Source organism: Triticum urartu, chromosome 2, assembly GCF_003073215.2.
Source record: "Triticum urartu cultivar G1812 chromosome 2, Tu2.1, whole genome shotgun sequence".
NCBI lineage: Eukaryota > Viridiplantae > Streptophyta > Magnoliopsida > Poales > Poaceae > Triticum > Triticum urartu.
The window spans coordinates 28,692,378-28,709,599 of record NC_053023.1 but is presented as its reverse complement, the minus strand read 5'-3'; the positions used below and the strand labels follow the sequence as shown (position 1 = coordinate 28,709,599).

The 17,222-nt window shown below is 45.6% G+C and overlaps 3 protein-coding genes across 3 annotated transcripts; 2 read left to right on the top strand and 1 right to left on the bottom strand.

Annotated features, from left to right (window-relative positions):
- Positions 1 to 3,086: 3,086 nt before the first annotated feature.
- Positions 3,087 to 6,021, top strand: LOC125535386. Its single transcript, XM_048698437.1, has 2 exons — positions 3,087 to 3,566; positions 5,689 to 6,021. Exon 1 carries the CDS (start codon positions 3,210 to 3,212, stop codon positions 3,555 to 3,557), a length of 348 nt encoding a protein of 115 aa, XP_048554394.1. The 5' UTR covers positions 3,087 to 3,209; the 3' UTR covers positions 3,558 to 3,566; positions 5,689 to 6,021.
- Positions 6,022 to 6,386: 365 nt separating this feature from the next.
- LOC125535383 (probable LRR receptor-like serine/threonine-protein kinase At3g47570) lies at positions 6,387 to 10,895 on the top strand. The gene is made up of 2 exons (XM_048698435.1): positions 6,387 to 10,367; positions 10,443 to 10,895. Exons 1-2 carry the CDS (start codon positions 7,364 to 7,366, stop codon positions 10,793 to 10,795), a joined length of 3,357 nt encoding a protein of 1,118 aa, XP_048554392.1. The 5' UTR covers positions 6,387 to 7,363; the 3' UTR covers positions 10,796 to 10,895.
- Positions 10,896 to 11,111: 216 nt separating this feature from the next.
- On the bottom strand, positions 11,112 to 14,632 carry LOC125535384 (probable LRR receptor-like serine/threonine-protein kinase At3g47570). The gene is made up of 2 exons (XM_048698436.1): positions 12,246 to 14,632; positions 11,112 to 12,161 (listed from the first exon to the last, which is right to left on the bottom strand). Exons 1-2 carry the CDS (start codon positions 14,434 to 14,436, stop codon positions 11,803 to 11,805), a joined length of 2,550 nt encoding a protein of 849 aa, XP_048554393.1. The 5' UTR covers positions 14,437 to 14,632; the 3' UTR covers positions 11,112 to 11,802.
- Between the last annotated feature and the right edge of the window lie 2,590 nt (positions 14,633 to 17,222).

Genomic DNA, 17,222 nt, shown 5'->3' with positions numbered 1-17,222 from the left:
ACATGTGTAATGACCCCATACCCATCTAGCACTGTTTCCAGTCTACCCATACATACTCGCTTGGAAGAAACATCACCATACAACATTCTCTCATAGCTATCCATGTCTCTCTCAAATGAAAACTCAACTTCACTTCCTGTAGGTGGAGCGCCAAAAGGGTTTGTTCTTTTTTTACCTATACTTTTCTTACGCGCATCTTCTGAGCACACGTTACCTTCCTTCTTCTTACCTTGCCTACCCTTTCTGTTTACCCTGGGCTGCATGGGATTCTTTTCTGCGCTAAACACAAAAGCACTAGCATCTTTGGCCTTTGCTGCAGCAAGCCTGGCTGCCACTGCCCCGGATAGGGCCTCCAGTACACCCGGCTTGAAAAGCATGGGATTTGCCTCCATAGCAGTTGGAGATATGTTGATCTGGCTCGTCTCTCCTAGCCTTTATAACCCCTGGCTCTCATGCCCAGCCGGGTGCTGCTCGTGACCAGCAGCCAGCGTCCTGGAGGGAGATGAATCCTCCAACAGCCGCATATCCTGGCCCTCCTGGCCAGACAGCGCACCCGACAGGGTAGAACACCTTGCCGCAAACCCCTGGCCCTCCTGGCCAGCGGGGTAAACAGCAGCCTCCAGCGCCTGAGGTGTGCTAGCGCCCCCCATCTGCAGCAGGGTCTGGCCCTCCTGGCCTTTCTGCACACCCGGACGGGTGTACTCCTTTGCCACCAGCCCAAGACCCTCCTGGCCTAAGCTAGTAGGGGTAGTCGAGGCCGCCATCCGATCCTCCTGATCGGAAGCAGCGCCATGAGGAACCATCAGAGGAGCCCCCGGAGCACGGTCCTTCTGACCGAGCATGGGCCCCCCTGGGTTGGTCCCCCGATCAGCATGGTTGTCGTCGTCGTGGACGCCGCAGCATCCTTGTCCACCACCGTGAGGTCCCTCACAACTTTAGTCACCTTTACCACCATGCCCTCTGAAGACTTGGAGGTGTTGCTGCTTCTGGAGCCAGCGAACATGAGAGCTTTTTTACTTGACACTTGATATTTCCAGTATGCTTCTACACTAAGGTTTTTTGGAAACCTAGCTACTCTTTTCTCTTTTGGAATACCACAGTAACGCTCAGATGTATGACCTACAAGCCCACAACATTCACAATACAAAGGTAATTTCTCATATCTAACATCATATGTCTCTATCTCTTTACTACCCAACGGAGTGAACTCTACTGATTTCTTGAGAGGTTCATGAAGTGGAATTTTCACACGAGCCCTCAAGTACTTTTCTACGATCATGTGGTTCTGGTGGGAGACCTCGATCACCTCACCAATTTGATCCCCTAGTTTCCAGCCCATATCTTCAATTTTTAGCTTGAAAGGAAGATCACGAACCTGGGCCCAGATGGCCATCACACCCAGGTCAACATCCGCCGGGTTACCCTTGCCATTGAACTCAGCAAGGATGATTCCATCCCGCTTATAGTGCCATGGCTGGGCCTTCAAAACGAAGCGGCGATCCGATTCGGTGGTGAAGTTGAGGATGAACCTCCCATCATCGATGTCCACCTCTTGAATGGTGATCCCTCCTTGCCACTTCCATGCCATAGCACGGAGTTCATCGACGATGATCTGAGGGTGCACTTGGAAGGGCGACAACAATCGCCCCACCACCAGTGACCCATTGACCGCCTTCCTCGCTGCCTCCAAATCAATGATCAGAGGGGAGCCATCACCCCTAGGGCGTCTCGCCTCCGCCTTCCCCTTGGAAACAGGGGTCCGAGGCAGAGCACGATTAGCACCCTCAGAAGGGATCTTTGGTGTGCTAAGCCCCCCAGCCGTAGCCATCCCTCCTCCCGAGCCTTGTCCCAACCCCCCTCCCTCTCCCCACCCCTCTCTCGATCAACCTGCATCATACCAGAGGGCAGGCACAAGTGGACAGGAAAACTCTCTATCTCTCTGGTACGAACTGAACAGCAAGGGCAATCCCTCCCTTCGCTGAAATAGCTCTCCCTTTCTCCCAAAAACGCAACAAACCGGACAAAAATGATGCACTTAACTAACACTAATTGATCTTGAATGAGCAGTTTCCAAAATAAAGGCCCTCTAGTTTCGCCCTTTCCCTTAACTGAGCACGAATCATCACTCCCCTGATTTCCTACTCTCCCCTTGGTAATGATCAAAGATATCCTACCCCAAATCCCCGGGTCAATTGAAAAACTTTCCAAAGAACTCATAATCCCACTTGAGTTCCTTTTCAACATATGGAACTCATACACCCAATTGAAATCCTCCAGTACATAACTAATACCATTAACGAAAAATAAAAGTTTTTGATGAGATTGTTTCCTAAAAACACCGACTGGAATTCCTCTCATGCTAACAACAGTAACAAAATTAATACCACAACTGGGCAAATCCGCTCCCTGAATCACTATCCCCTGATCCCTCTCACTGTCTTCTAAAACACATGATGGGCGTACCCAACTTACAGGAGGAGCATACAGCTCCGCTATAGAAGGTTCAACTAATTCCAATTTTTCAATCCCTGTCAAATCCGCGGCAGCCTTAATCTCGCCAGACCAGATCGAGCCTTCCCCATATGACTTGGAACGAATCTCACCTGCCAAAACTGAGAAGATCTCCATAGCTCTTCTCCTCGACAGCGCCACGCACCGCTCCTGATTCTTCGCCCGATTGATGATTCGCCTTGATTTCTCTCGCAAAACTTCCCAGTCGCGCACACTGAAGAGGCTTCCCTCTAGGCCCTCTCTAGGAGGGGATCCCCCTTTCTTCGGCTTGGTCGCCGGCGTCAGGTCCGCCATCTCACCCGCCCGCTTCCTCCGTCGCCGCCAGATCGCCTCTGCGATCGCGGGAGCCCCCAGGGGTGTTTTTGCAGAAACTTATTTTGAGGGCCAAATGTATTGGGGTTTTTGTTTTGGAGAAAATGTATTGGGGTTGTAGGCGCCGCTCATTTGCCGAACATTTCCACTTAGCAAATGGGCTATAAGAAGGTCAATCTGCGGACGGCCCACTTAGCCGAACATTTCCACTTTATTTTGTCGGCCTTCTTATAGCCCATCTGATAGTATCAGCCATTTCTCGATAGATCTCCGAGCTGACCAGCCCAACTCCCCCCACTCCGGCAGAAGGCAACAGAGGGTTAGGGTTCCGGCCGCCGGAGCAAATCACACGGAGGAGCAGAGCCAGCAGTCGAGAGAGAAGGGAGATGAGCGGGAGCGCGTTCAACGCCTTCAAGTCGCGGGTGCCGGTGGCGTGGAGCCCGAAGCTGTACATCACGCTGGTGCGCGGGCTGCCCGGGACGCGGAAGCTCCACCGCCGCACCCTCGAGGCCATGCGCCTCCGCCGCTGCCACCGCACCGTCGAGCACCGCACCACGCCCTCCCTCCTCGGCATGCTCACCCAGGTCAAGCGCCTCGTCGTCGTCGAGACCGAGGAGATGTACAACGCGCGGAAGCAGGCCGACGAGCAGCGCCGCGCGCTCAGGCCCCCGCTCGTCGTCTCGCACGCCCCGACGCCCAAGCCGGCCGCCGCGCCGGAGGGCGCAGGCCAGTAGTCGCCTCCGGTTAGTTCCCACCCCCGGTGATGATTCGGTTTGATTTGCTTTTGGCTGCCTGCCTGCACGCACCTCAGGTGTTCGATGCAATGCCTCGGAAGGGTTGGTGCCTTCCTTTTTAATAGAAATGCTGTAGTGGTCTGTGGCATCTTGACTTGATGGGAATAAGTGGAGAATTTCCTGTGATCGTTCAATTTTACTACTTATATTGTTATACTGAAATGTAAGGCCTAAGTCAAATCAGTTGATGTTGCGTGATGCTTCGAACGTTGAATATAAATATGCCTGCAATACACGTTGGAAGGACTCTATAAATGTGATTCCCACGACCGATGATACTGCAAGCTGTTGTAACTCTTGCAGCTATCTTGATTTGAAGGCCCAGTTTGATAAAAGTTTAAGCAGATTTCATTTAGGTACTGTTGGTATGATGGTCAGATAGGTATTTTGGCTATCCTTATGCTATATTTAGATTTGGGAGATGCAGCTAGCAAGACATGCTTTGCTATCTTGAAGAAGTTTGTCTAGAATGCATTTTGCACTATATGTGAAAAATCTCTTATAAATTTTAGATTGATTTTGGCACCCTCATTCCAATACAAGAAGTTGTTACTCATTCCGCAGTAGTAATCTGTGATGTCTTGACTTAATTGGAATAAATGAATAATTTCCTGTGATCGTTCAGTTTTACTACTACTGATTGTTTTGACATTTTACTGAAATGTAGGGCCTAAATCTGTTGTAACTGTTGCAGCTGTCCTGTTTCTAATGTCCAGTTCGATAAAAGTTTAAGCAGACTGGCTGTTATGGCTTTTGCCTATACTTCATGGCTTTATGGTATATTTTGATTTGGGAAATGCAGCCATGCTTAACAAATTTCAAGAAGTTCATCCAGAATGTGTTTTGCACTATATGTGAAAATTCCCTTGTAAATTTTTGTGTGAGATGTTTGATGTAATGCCTAGAAAATTCCTTGGAACAATTGGTGGAGGTGTGGCTTCTGATTCTAAATCTAACTTAGGAAGCGTGTTGTGGAACGTAGAGCGCATATGCTTCTACACAGAAGTAGCTGAATTGCATCAATTAGGTATATATTCATCAGTCCCATGACTGGTGTAGCTTATCTAACCCGGCTGTAGCAGGAAATTCACACCAACAAACAAAGCTATTTTATCACCTGTTTATAGTCATCGAACTCTAAATCCCCATGACATGTTGACTGGAATTCAATTGGTTGAAAGATAGTAGAAGACGACCTCGTAGTGCATGGCTAAGGCTAACTTAACTTGATATCATATCCACCTTCTTAACTTGATAACTTAACTTTGATATCGTATTCAATTTGTGAGCTTTTAGCTTGACCAATTCAGATGGTTTCGTGATCTATGTATCTGTAAACATCAAGGAAATGGAAGCTTCTATATACTTCCAATTATATAGTGGTTACATCTTAAGTACTGGGAGTATTTGTTATCAGTTGGGAAATATACTCCAGGATATTACATTTCTACCATTTTACTGAATGGTGTTTATACACTGAAGTGAATGACGCTATATTCTATACGTGATGTCCTAACTGTAAGTAAATAAACTTTGGAGTATACATGCTATGCTTCTACGCTAAAGTAGCAGAATTAGATCTATGAGGTATATTCATCAGTCCATCACTGGTGTAGCTTATTTAATGAAGCAGGAAATGCACATACAACACACAGAGTTATTCCATCACCTGCTCTATTGTCATCAGCTCTGAATCCCCATGATGTGTTAACTGGAATTCAATTGGTTAAAAGGTAGAAGACACATCAAGCTCTGATGCGGCCTCACAGTGCATGGCTGACTTCACTTGCTATTTGAGTTCCTCTTAGCTTTTCTGCCATGTGTGCTTTTGTGAGCCTTTTTGGCTTCATTAGATGCTTTCACCATCTATGTATCTGTAACATCAAGGAAATGGGAATTTCCCTTTGTTTAGAGACGGTTATGATATAGCCAGTTTAATTCATCTTGCAACTTAAGCAATCTTAGTTGATAAATGACCCATATTTGCCTGTTGTGAATACTTGGGATCTTGAAGTGCATATATCTAGGAGCCAGTTAAACTGATGTCTGCACTCCTTACCTTTGATTGTAGGGCATCAGAGTCATCACAAGCTCTGGTCGCGTTGATCAACTGAGCCGTCGTTTCATTTGCTGGAGGCCGCCTCTTTCTAGTTGCTCTTTGTGTGTTCTTGCTCCAAAGATTGTGTCTTCTTCTCAGTTCTTGTGATCTGTTTATTTTTAGATAAGCGGAGCCGAAAATTGTTACAGCTTAGGTCCATACGGTATGCTGTTGATTTGTTGGTTCCCTCCCCACCAAAGGGATTACTAGCTTGGATTTTATTTTTTGCCTTGTTGCCAGGGTCGCAACACTGTTTGACTTCTTAAAATCACAACAATTTGGTAAAATTAGTCGTGGGATTGGCAACTGATGTTGATGGTAGACAGATGATGGGAGTAGCAGGGAGTCAGGATCATCGATAATCACTGGAAAAATTTCCTGTGAAAACAGACTGACCTTTTCTGGATGAACACCCTGGGAACAGAATTTTCATTTTGACAGTATCCGTCCCATATCCACTTCTGGGTGGACGCTGCTCTTTGAGTCTTTGGTGGTAAATTAACAATTTTAATGTACACTGACCAAATCGCGCTCACGAGACAAGTTTAATGGCCGCAAATGCGCTCTGTTCTGAGAGCGGTTTATCCACCATGCACATGATATTCCGTGTATGGATCCATTGTCCGTGATTGCTTTGAAATTCATGCTACCTTTTATGGTTGCTGTGAACGTTTATCTTGTTTCAAAATGTTTTGTGTATTTTTTAACTTGTTTCAATGTTGTATCATGTTTCACATTGTACCAACAAAAAACTATACAATTATTTTGGATCAGGTTAGGTGATACAACACGACAACATAATGAACCATGAACGTACACCATGGGGAGGGAGAAAACAAATCTAATACTCCTAACACTTTGAAGCAAGACAAAATTGAAAACAGTAAAAAAGAAAAGTATTACGAATCTGTTGCAGCTTCCAACCGTTCCCCCCGCTGTTTTCATCGGTCTGGAGAGGGAGAGCCCTTCCGGCGAGCACCACAGGACAAGTTTGTGAAGGGAACGCCGCAGACTCGGCAGCGGCAGGGACCCCTCTCCCCCTCCCATCACTAGAACAGGCGGCAGTCGCCATGCCTCTGTTTCTCTTGTTGGTGGAGGCCGGAGGAGTGCGGCGGCGGAGCCGACGTCCGCCAAGACGCCAAAAAATCGAGGTCGCCGCCGTGTTAGTATGTGCACAACCTTCCTCTTCGTCCGTCGGTCCAACCACACAGAGTCCAGTCCACCAAATCTCAACTCTCAAGCAGAGCATGTTGCCACACCACCGGTCCCCTCTGTCAAGAATAAGCTGTTGTTGCACACCAAATGCTTGTTGGAATGCCCAGCCCATCTTCTTGACAAAATCGAGATCCGACTCTGCATGCTTAACAATTTCCACCGACTTGTATGTTAACATGAGCCCCCTCCTATCATCGACGCAAGCATTTCGTTTCTTTCGACCAGGGGAAGGAAGGCAAACTGAATCCCCCTCCTGGCTGTTTTTCGTCCTCTCCACCAGGCAAAACCGCAGAGCCGTGTCAGCTCCATTCTTGAGCTATCTGCAGTAATTGTGTAATGGGCCCTGAAAATGAAACCCTCTCCCAGTCTCTCGGTCCCAAGCTGTCAGCAGCACACCTAGCAAAGTATCGCAGGTGTTGGATCAAGTTCATGGATGGACCAGTCTTTGCAGACCATCTCTTTCTGGGTCTTGGTCACCTTTTCCTGTCGATTCCCATCCACATGTTGTTCTATCGCTGCGATGTTGGTCTCTGATGGAGGTTACAAGCAAGTCAACACCAAGTCTACTCTGAGGGACACATATAGAGAAGGAATGAGCACGAGATGCACTGCATTAGACATGGCACCTGCAGGAACTCTCCGCTCTCTTTCCCCACATGCCATCCTCATTCTCTTCACCCACCTTCTCATCTTCATGTCGTCCACCACCGTCGCAAAATCCATCAGCAACGGGTCCGAGGTCGACCTGCAGGCCCTCCTCTCCTTCAAGGAGAGCATCACCAATGATCCGCGCCAGGTACTACTGTCGTCTTGGAACCACTCGATCAGCTTCTGCAGCTGGAGAGGTGTTACCTGCGGTATTAATCTTCCAACTCGTGTGATCTCCCTGAACTTAAACTCTGCGCAGCTCAGTGGTCAGTTATCTCCTTGGATAGCTAACCTTACTTCACTAGAACGGATAGACCTTTCAGAAAATCGCTTTTCTGGAAGCATTCCAGAGGAGTTAGGCACACTTCGACAGCTACAGTTTATGATCCTTTCAGTGAACAGCCTTGAAGGTATCATTCCTAGATCCCTAGGCACCAGTAGATCTCTCATACATGTCAATCTCACAGAAAACCATCTTGTCGGTACTATCCCAGATTTCCATAGGTTGCCAGCCCTCCAAACTTTGATACTGTCAGAAAACTTCCTTGTAGGTACCATTCCTAGATCTTTAGGAACTAGTAGATCTCTTAAAATTGTCGATCTCTCATTTAACATCCTCACTGGCAATATTCCAGAGTTCCATAAGATGTCAACCCTTGAATTTCTTGATCTTTCAAAAAACAACCTTTCTGGAAGCATACCTTCATCACTGGGAAATGTTTCTTCTCTCATAGAGATAAGGCTTGACACAAACAGGTTGTCAGGATGGATTCCAGAAACTTTTGGCCTTATCCAGAACCTTAGTATGCTGAGTTTAGATTACAACTACCTGTCGGGGCATCTCTCGGCCAAACTCTGTAACATCTCATCACTCATTTACCTTTCTTTGGCTGAGAATAACCTAATTGGACGAGTACCATCTTGCATTGGAGACACATTACAGAACCTTGAAATGTTGTCCATGTCAGGTAACAGATTCGAGGGATTAATTCCATCATCACTAGCAAATGCATCGAACCTCCAGGTGATTGATCTTGGATACAACTTACTAAATGGGCGGATCCCATCTCTAGGATCTTTAGCTGACTTACGTGTTCTAAAATTAGGAAGTAACTTCCTACAAGCTGAAGGTTGGGAATTCCTTGCCTCTCTGACAAACTGTGCACAACTAGAAATGTTGGAAATGAGTGGGAATGTCCTGAATGGAAGTATCCCTAGGTCTGTTGGGAATCTTTCTAAAAGTTTAACACGTTTAAACCTTGGAAGGAATCAAATTGTAGGCACAATACCAGTTGAGATTTTTAACCTTCGAAATCTCCAAATGCTTGCCATGGGACAAAACTTGCTTTCCGGGATTATTCCCTCTGTTATTGGGGATCTAGGAGAGCTAATCATCCTAACCCTATCAGGAAACAGAATTTCTGGCCAGATCCCATCTACAATAGGTAATCTTTCTCGGCTGAACAAGCTTTCTCTAGATAGCAATGACTTGAGTGGGAACATCCCAGCAACTTTAGGATATTGCGAGCAACTGGATATGCTAAAACTATCTTTTAACAGACTTGAGGGACCAATACCAAGTGAACTCATCAATAGCACTACCCTCATAGGTTTGGATTTGTCAAACAACCACCTTACAGGATCAATACCGCTACAAATTGGTGCTTTGCTTCAACTTCTCCAACTCGATATTTCCTTCAACAGATTGTCTGGTCAAGTTCCACTTTCACTTGGCCAATGTGTCCAACTATCTTCTCTCAGATTCAGAAGTAACATGCTTTATGGAATCATACCTCTATCTTTTAGCAATCTGAAGTCCATCGAACAGATCGATCTTTCCCTAAACTCCCTCGCGGGACAAATTCCAGTGTTCTTTGCAAACATGGGTTATTTGCAGCAACTTGATCTGTCTATGAACTACTTTAAAGGGCCGATTCCAACTGGTGGCATCTTTCAGAACCATAGTGCAGTAAACTTGGCTGGCAATGAAGAGCTTTGTGCAATTGCAACCACCACCACCTTATATCAGTTCCCAGTTTGTACCACAATATCACCTGTTGGGAGCAAGAAGAATGCACTTTTATTGGTAAAAGTGATTCCTCCAATTGCTGTTGCCTTGATCTCCCTTACATGCTTTTTGGTCAATCTTCTGAAGAGAAGGCAAGCAGAAGCAGCTCCATGCTACAAGGAAACAATGAAGAAGATTTCTTATGGTGACATCGTTAAAGCAACCAACTGGCTTTCTCCGGTTAGTAAGATCTGCTCAAGTCGCGCCGCTTCGATCTACATTGGAAGGTTTGAGTTTGACACGGACCTGGTCGCCATCAAGTTATTCCATCTCCAGGAGAATGGTGCGCGCGACAGCTTCGTTACCGAGTGCGAGGTGTTGCGAAACACCCGCCATCGTAATCTTGTCAAAGCTGTTACCGTATGTTCGACAGTGGACCTAGAGAACAATGAATTCAAAGCTATAGTTTTCGACTTCATGGCCAACGGAAGCCTGGACATGTGGGTGCACCCGAAGCTGCACCACACTAGCCCCAAGAGAGTACTGAGCTTGGGCCAGAGGTTAAGAATAGCAATGGACGTCGCGTTGGCTCTGGATTATATGCACAACCAGTTGACACCTCCTCTAATCCACTGCGATTTGAAGCCAGGCAATGTTCTTTTGGACTACGACATGACCGCGAGAGTTGGTGATTTTGGGTCAGCGAGATTTCTCTCTTCAGTTCCTGGTAGTCCAGAAGATTTGGTTGGTGTGGAAGGAACGATTGGATACATCGCACCCGGTGAGTTCAACTTTGTTTTCACTATTTTCTTATTGGTTTTTTCTCTTGTACTAACAATGCCTAAATGCTTTACAGAGTATTGCATGGGATACAAAGTCTCAGCAGGATGCGACGTCTACGGTTTCGGGGTCTTGCTTCTGGAAATGCTCACCGGTAGGCGACCAACTGATGCGATGTTCACTGATGGCCTGAGCCTGCACAAGCTTGTGAGCTCCGCCTTTCCAGGTAGACTTGGAGAGGTTTTAGATCCCCATTTGTCCCACGAGCAGCAGCTTGCGTGTGACAGAGTGTTTATGCGGAGATATATGGTACACTTGGTTGAAGTTGCCCTCCTGTGTTCCATGGAATCGCCTAAAGATCGACCGGGAATGGGAGAAGTTTGTGCCAGAATTTTGTCTATCAAAGAGGCATTCTTTGAGCTCTGCTGATTAACCTGCAGATCTACACGTTCTTGAATAAAAATCTGTGACGTGGATACTTTTCTGTAAATCTTGGTTCAACGGACCTCTAGTTATTAATATTTGAGTTCCTAGAAATAGTACATGTTCAGTACTGGAGCTCCCTATGTTGGAAAACTAGTGCGTACTGTATTTCCTAATTGTGTTATTTGTATCTAGAGTATAGCCCTGTTCGGCAGCTCTCCAGCTCCGTATAATACGGGAGCGGACGGAGGGCCAGTTTTACAACTCCAGAAAAATGCACTGCGGGCCGCTCCGCTCCAGCCGCTCCAGAGCAGAGCCGCGGAGCAGAGGGCTGCCGAACACGGCCTATATTTCTAGAACCTGGGTGCATATATATAAACCTGATTTTTGGATCTGTCAATTCAAAGAAATATGTGCATCTGATCATCTGTATTGACTGAAATTTCTGAGCAACAATGTTTAATTCTTAGTGAAAACATACTTCGATTCTTGGTGAAATTTCTGCGTTCACCGTATAATGTATCTTCTATGAGGTGTATCATAATTGATTATAAATTGAGCAGTGGCAATTCATTAGAATCCACTTTATGGGTATACCTAATAATAATAGATCGAATTCTGCTTATCTAACTCTTGATTGTCATCAACTCTGAATCCCCATGACTTGTTGACTGGAATTCAATTGGTTCAAAGGTAGATGGCACGTGAAGGTGAGGCTTTACATACAGCGAGAAACACCTTTACATACCGCGTCCGTTACAAATTAATCGGCACAAGAATTTCACAATACATGCGCGTCAATGTCAAAATAAAACAAAATCAGCAAATATACAACAAAGCATGGTTGATGCTTCCAGTATCCAATCATGGCTAACTGCAATTCACATCTCTGTCCCCAAAGCCTATTGCAGTTTGTCAAATAGATAGGGCAAAAGCTCCACCCTGAGATATAAGCATACATTCTTAACGAAAATGGATCAGTATGCTCTAAAACAGAACTGATATACTATTCGTCAATCATCGTGGCGTTCCAGAAAAGAGGCTCTAATAGCAGAAAGTTCCGCATAAACATCTTTCATTCCAGGCCTGTCCTTGGGAGATTCCATGGTGCACGACAGCCCAAGAGCAACCGACGGGACGACATATCTCTGCATCCATGCTTCTATGCTTCCTTGATGTTCCTCGTGCGCCATACGAGGATCTAGAATCTCTGCAACTCTGTCTGGGAGCATGGATTCACAGAACTTACAAAGGCTGAGTCCATCCACGAACATATCATCGGTAGGTCGTTTTCCGGTAAGCAACTCCAGCAGAAGCACTCCGAAACTATACACGTCGCCTCCTACGGAGACCCCGCAACCCATCCCATACTCTGCGAAGAAGCAATGCATCAAAATAATAAACACACGTACAAGACAAACTATAATTAAGCGGAAATGGAAAAGGTAAAACTCACCGGGTGCCATGTACCCAATGGTTCCTCCAACATCATCCATGCTTTTAGGAATAGCCAGACCTCGTGATAGGAACTGTGCTGAGCCAAAGTCACTGAGCCGTGCAGTCATGTCATCATCCACAAGGACATTGTTTGGCTTCAAATCACAATGGATCAAAGGAGGCGTCAGTTGGTTGTGGACATAATCAAGAGCAGAAGCCACATCTGTTGCTATGCTTATCCTCTGGCCAAAGCTTAGCACTTTGTCTAGGATTCCATTGTTTTGCTCAGAATGCAACCATCTCTCCAGGCTGCCATTAACCATGAACTCAAAGATTAGTGCTTTGAACTCATTGTTTTGCGAATCCAATGTTGAGCATACAGTCACAGGTCGCATTATATTCCTATGGCGGATGCTTCGCAGCACTTCACACTCAATAAGGTAACTATCATATCCACCAGGTTCACTCAAGTTGAATACTTTGATGGCAACTAGGCTCCTGTCAGACTTGAACCTACCAACATAAACTGAACCAGTGCAGGTTGAGCTGATAGTATGGACCGAAGAAAACCAGTTGGTAGCTTTAAGAATGTCCTGGTATGACACTCTCTTCAGCTTCTTCTCATCATGGAACGGGGCTGTATGCACTTCTCTTCTATTAGGAAACATCTTGGACACAAGATCCCATCGCGAAAATGAAAACAGCCCTTTCTTCCAAAGAGTGAGCAGAAACCATAACAACACTAGGGAACCAATAGTAAATGGTGGTAGTACAATTAGCAGTGAGATCGCCAGCAAGGACAGTTGGTGCTTTGTTTTAGTCGCTGATGCTGAGATGTGAGGACAAAGTGGTAATTCTCGCCCAGAGGAATTTGAACAGAGTCCCTTGTTGCCATCCAAAACTACTGCAGCAGAATTCTCAAAGATCCCACTTGTAGGAACAGACCCTTCCAAGTTATTGTAAGACAGATCAAGTTGCTTCAGCATATGAAGTTGCTCAAAGAATTCAGGCACGGCACCGGATAAGTCATTATCAGACAGATTAATCTGTTGGGTTGATACTAGTAGATACCATCTTTTTGGAATTTGTCCATGAAACTTGTTTCCTTCCATGTGAAGGGATACTGGACCATTACCACTGCCATGTGTACCAACTACCAATGGTAGTTCCCCTGTGAGACTGTTGTGTGAGAAGTCCAGAACCAAGGAGAGTGGAGGATTAGCAAACAGTTCGGATGGTACTGACCCGCCAAGATTGTTCCGAGACAAGTTCAGTTCAAGAAGTCCCTTGCACTGACCTAAACTACCAGGTATGTTTCCACTCAAGTTGTTATTGTCAAGATAAAGCTTGCCAAGTTGGGCGATGTCACCAACTGAGGGAGGGATATGACCTAATAATTTGTTCTTTGATAGATTTAGGATATATAAGTTTCGTAGCTTCCCGATGGTAGAAGGTATGCTTCCAGAAAGAAAATTGCTTTCCATCCTAAGCGAAGTGAGATTAACAAGATTGGTAATCTCAACAGGTATGGAGCCCGAAATTTGGTTTGACCCAAGCGATAAATCTTGTAGCCTCTTGGAAAGGTTAACAATTGATATAGGCAGGCTGCCATTTAGAGCATTCCCTTCCAACGACAATTTTATCAGCTGGGTGCAATTTGCTAGAGATGTAAGAAATGACCAGCTGTCATGTGCTTCTAGCAAGTTCCTTCCTAAATCTAACCGGCGCAAGTTTGCCAACGAACCAAGAGAAGGAACATAGCCATGTAGCGAGTTGTTTGAAAGGTCAAGTGTTTGAAGATTTAACATGTTGGTTAGTGAAGCAGGGATCAGGCCCTCCAGCCTGTTGCTTCCCATGATAAGGAACTGGAGGTTTGGTAGCGAGTAACCAATGTGGGATGGCATCTGTCCAACAAGGGCATTGCTGACCACACTAAAATATTTGAGTGATGTCACGTTGTAAAGAGGCAACGGGACAATCCCTGATAGACTGTTGAAACCTAGGTCAAGCTCAATGAGTTTTGTAATGTGACCTAAAGTCTCTGGAATTGATCCTGATAACTTATTTTGGCCGAGCAATATAGAGGTGAGGGAAGAAGCATTGCCTATTGATGGAGGTATGCTTCCAGAGAGCAAGTTGTCTGTCAGGAGAAGAAATTTGAGTGCTGTGACCTTACGGAAATGTGGGATGGGACCAGCTAAAGAATTCATCCGGAGGTCAACCACAGAAAGCTTGGACGAGTTATCAAACAGAGTAGAGGGGATCACTCCAGAGAGGTTATTACGTGACAGTATAAGTGTGGTGAGTGAGACGCTGTTGGCCAGCGAGACAGGGATGCCACTGGTAAGAGTGTTGTTTGCAAGGTCGACATAGCTAAGAAAACTGCTAGCGCCTAAGGAATCAGGGATGTTAGAGTAAATTGCAAAAAACCACCACATTTGGGGACGCTAAAACAGAAAGCCACCAGGTTTCGTAATTTTTTCAAAAAACCACCACGTTTGCGCTGACAGTTTTCAAAAAACGCTGATCGCACGGTTTGGCGCGTCTGAGTGGAAAACTGACCGGTTGGGCCCGCTGTCAGGCGCCACGTGGCCAGGGGGAGACGGCGCCCGTGACGCGCGCCGTTAGACGGCGCCGCACCTGTCGAGCGCGGCCCGACCCAGCCATCCATTTCCCCCATATCCCATCTAGTCGTCCTAGGTCACTTCCCGCATGGCGACCGGTGGTGGCGGTGGCGGCGTTGACGACGGCGGCGGTGTTGACGAAGGAGGCGCATCCGGTGACGGTAGGGACGACCGCGACCTCGCCATCGCCGATGCTGGTGGCCGCCCCATCCTTCCTGGCTCTCCGACGGCGCTCCCTGGTACGTTTGGCGCCTCTCGATCCACCGGCGTCGGCGGAGATGAGCGCATCGGAGACGAGCGCAACATCTTCAACTCCGACGACGTGGAGGCACGTGCGGCCGCCAAACTGGCCCAGGTCTGGAAGGCCAATCCAGGGCGGAGCCACCACTTCACATCCGGCCTCGGCGGCGTGGAGTGAGTGTTTCCAAAATTCTCTTTTTGATTATGCCTGTGTAGTTGAACAATTTGAGTGATTATGCTACTGTAGTTGCACAGTTTGAGTGATTTTGCTAGTGTAGCTAGACTCTTTCCTCTGTATGAATCTCAATTTAGGAATTAGGGTTCATCTTAGCTGAATTAAGTTTTATCTTACTTTGAGTGAATGTACTGTTAAGTGAATATGAGCTGTTAAGTGAATATGAGCTTATTTGTGGATAACTGAATTTAGTTTTATCTTAGCTCAGTTGTGTTTACATAGCTCAATTGTAACTGAATTGTGGATAACTGAATTTACTGAATTTCACTGTTAACTTAGTTTTAATTTAGTTTTAACTTAGCTCAGTTTTAACTTAAAGCAGATTTTGACTGTTAACTGAATACGAGCTTAATTGTGGTTAACTGAATTGACTGTTAACTGAATTGACTGTTAACTGAATTTACTGTTATCTGAATTGACTGTTATCTGAATTTACTGTTAACTGAATTTACTATTAACTGAATTTTCTCTTCACTTTGTTGTTTCTCTGAATGTAATCTTGACTGTTATCTGAATCTGTTGTTCAATTAATGGTGTTAACTGAATGTAATGCTAACTGAACTTGCAGTTTGGATGATGATGAACCATGGGATATGAGGTTTCATTTCCAAGGCTGTGACAATCTGGAAAGGACCTTATGTGAATCAGATATCACATATATCAACATGTTAGCTATTATTGGGATAGAGGGGTATGATCAAAAGGATTCAATGTACTATGTGAAGCAAGAGGGTGTAGGAATGGCAGGCATGCAGCTAATCAGATCTGAGGAAGATGTAGAAGAAATGTTGGAATTGTATGAGGAGAAGAGGTGTGTTACTATCACAGTAATGAAAGGAAGAGAGTCAGAGATGGCAAAGTTGCAGATCAACATTGAAGATGGATGTGAAAAGCAGATTCCAATATCTGAGATTGGTTCTCCAAAGGTGTACAATATAGATGATGCAGGTGTGCTCTACCAAAGTCAGACCAGTGGACATGAAGCAGATATATGTGCTCCAGTTGTTAGTGTTCACACAGAGGACTCCTATGGACAATATCTCTTCACTCAGGAGAGTTGCAATGTTAAAAAGGGGAGGGACATAGCTGGTGTGAAAGAGTTAGATGATTTTCTTAAAGAGTTTGCAGATGACAGTCCAGTAGTACAAGGAGAAGAAAGAATGGAAGAGGATGAGTTGATGGTGACAGAGGACATTGATGTGGATAGCTCTGAAGAGGAGGAAGAGGAGCAGAGTGATGATGCAGATTTGCACCAGAAATTAAAAGATCTCAAGAGGAAGAGGGTATATGAAGGTGATTCAGAGCCAGAAGATCTGTTTTGTGAGGCTGAGGAGGAGGATGAAGTAGAGGGGTTTGTTGATGCACCACTAGTGGAGAAATTACCTGTTAGAAGAGGTCCAACAAGTAGATCACACTGCAGTTCCAAGGCCAACCTTGAGGCAGACTACATTCCCTTATCTGATGAAGATATAGATGATGAACTTCAAAATGATTCTGATGAAGAAGTAGTGTTGTATTGTTCCTCATCTGGGAGAAAGTCCAGGGCAAAAAAGAAGAAAGCCAGGATATGGTATGATGAAAATAGGCTTATGCCACAGGAACAAATTTGCTGGCACATGTGTTTTGTTGATGTTTACCAGTTCAGAAGAGCATTGGTTAACTTGCATGTGACACAGAGAAGGAACTTCCATTACCACAGAAACAACAAAGATAGGATCATTGTTGATTGTGTGGAGAAAGGTTGCCCCTTTCTCATGAGTGCATCTGTAGTTGGGCAAGAAAAAACATTCTGTATTAGGAAGCTGCAATTAGAGCATACATGTGCTCCAAGTGGTGAGAACTGCAAGGTTCCTGCTAGGTTTGTGGCCAAAGCAGTTGAAGAATGCTTCAGGACAGA

What these genes read in the sequence shown, in the direction of transcription:
- LOC125535386 (XM_048698437.1), top strand. Translation starts at nt 3,210, where the DNA reads ATGAGCGGGAGCGCGTTCAACGCCTTCAAGTCGCGGGTGCCGGTGGCG.
- LOC125535383 (XM_048698435.1), top strand. Translation starts at nt 7,364, where the DNA reads ATGGACCAGTCTTTGCAGACCATCTCTTTCTGGGTCTTGGTCACCTTT. An exon ending in GATTGGATACATCGCACCCG is followed by an intron (nt 10,368 to 10,442) that starts GTGAGTTCAACT and finishes AATGCTTTACAG; the next exon opens with AGTATTGCATGGGATACAAA.
- LOC125535384 (XM_048698436.1), bottom strand. Translation starts at nt 14,436, where the DNA reads ATGAATTCTTTAGCTGGTCCCATCCCACATTTCCGTAAGGTCACAGCA. An exon ending in CATTGGGTACATGGCACCCG is followed by an intron (nt 12,162 to 12,245) that starts GTGAGTTTTACC and finishes GCTTCTTCGCAG; the next exon opens with AGTATGGGATGGGTTGCGGG.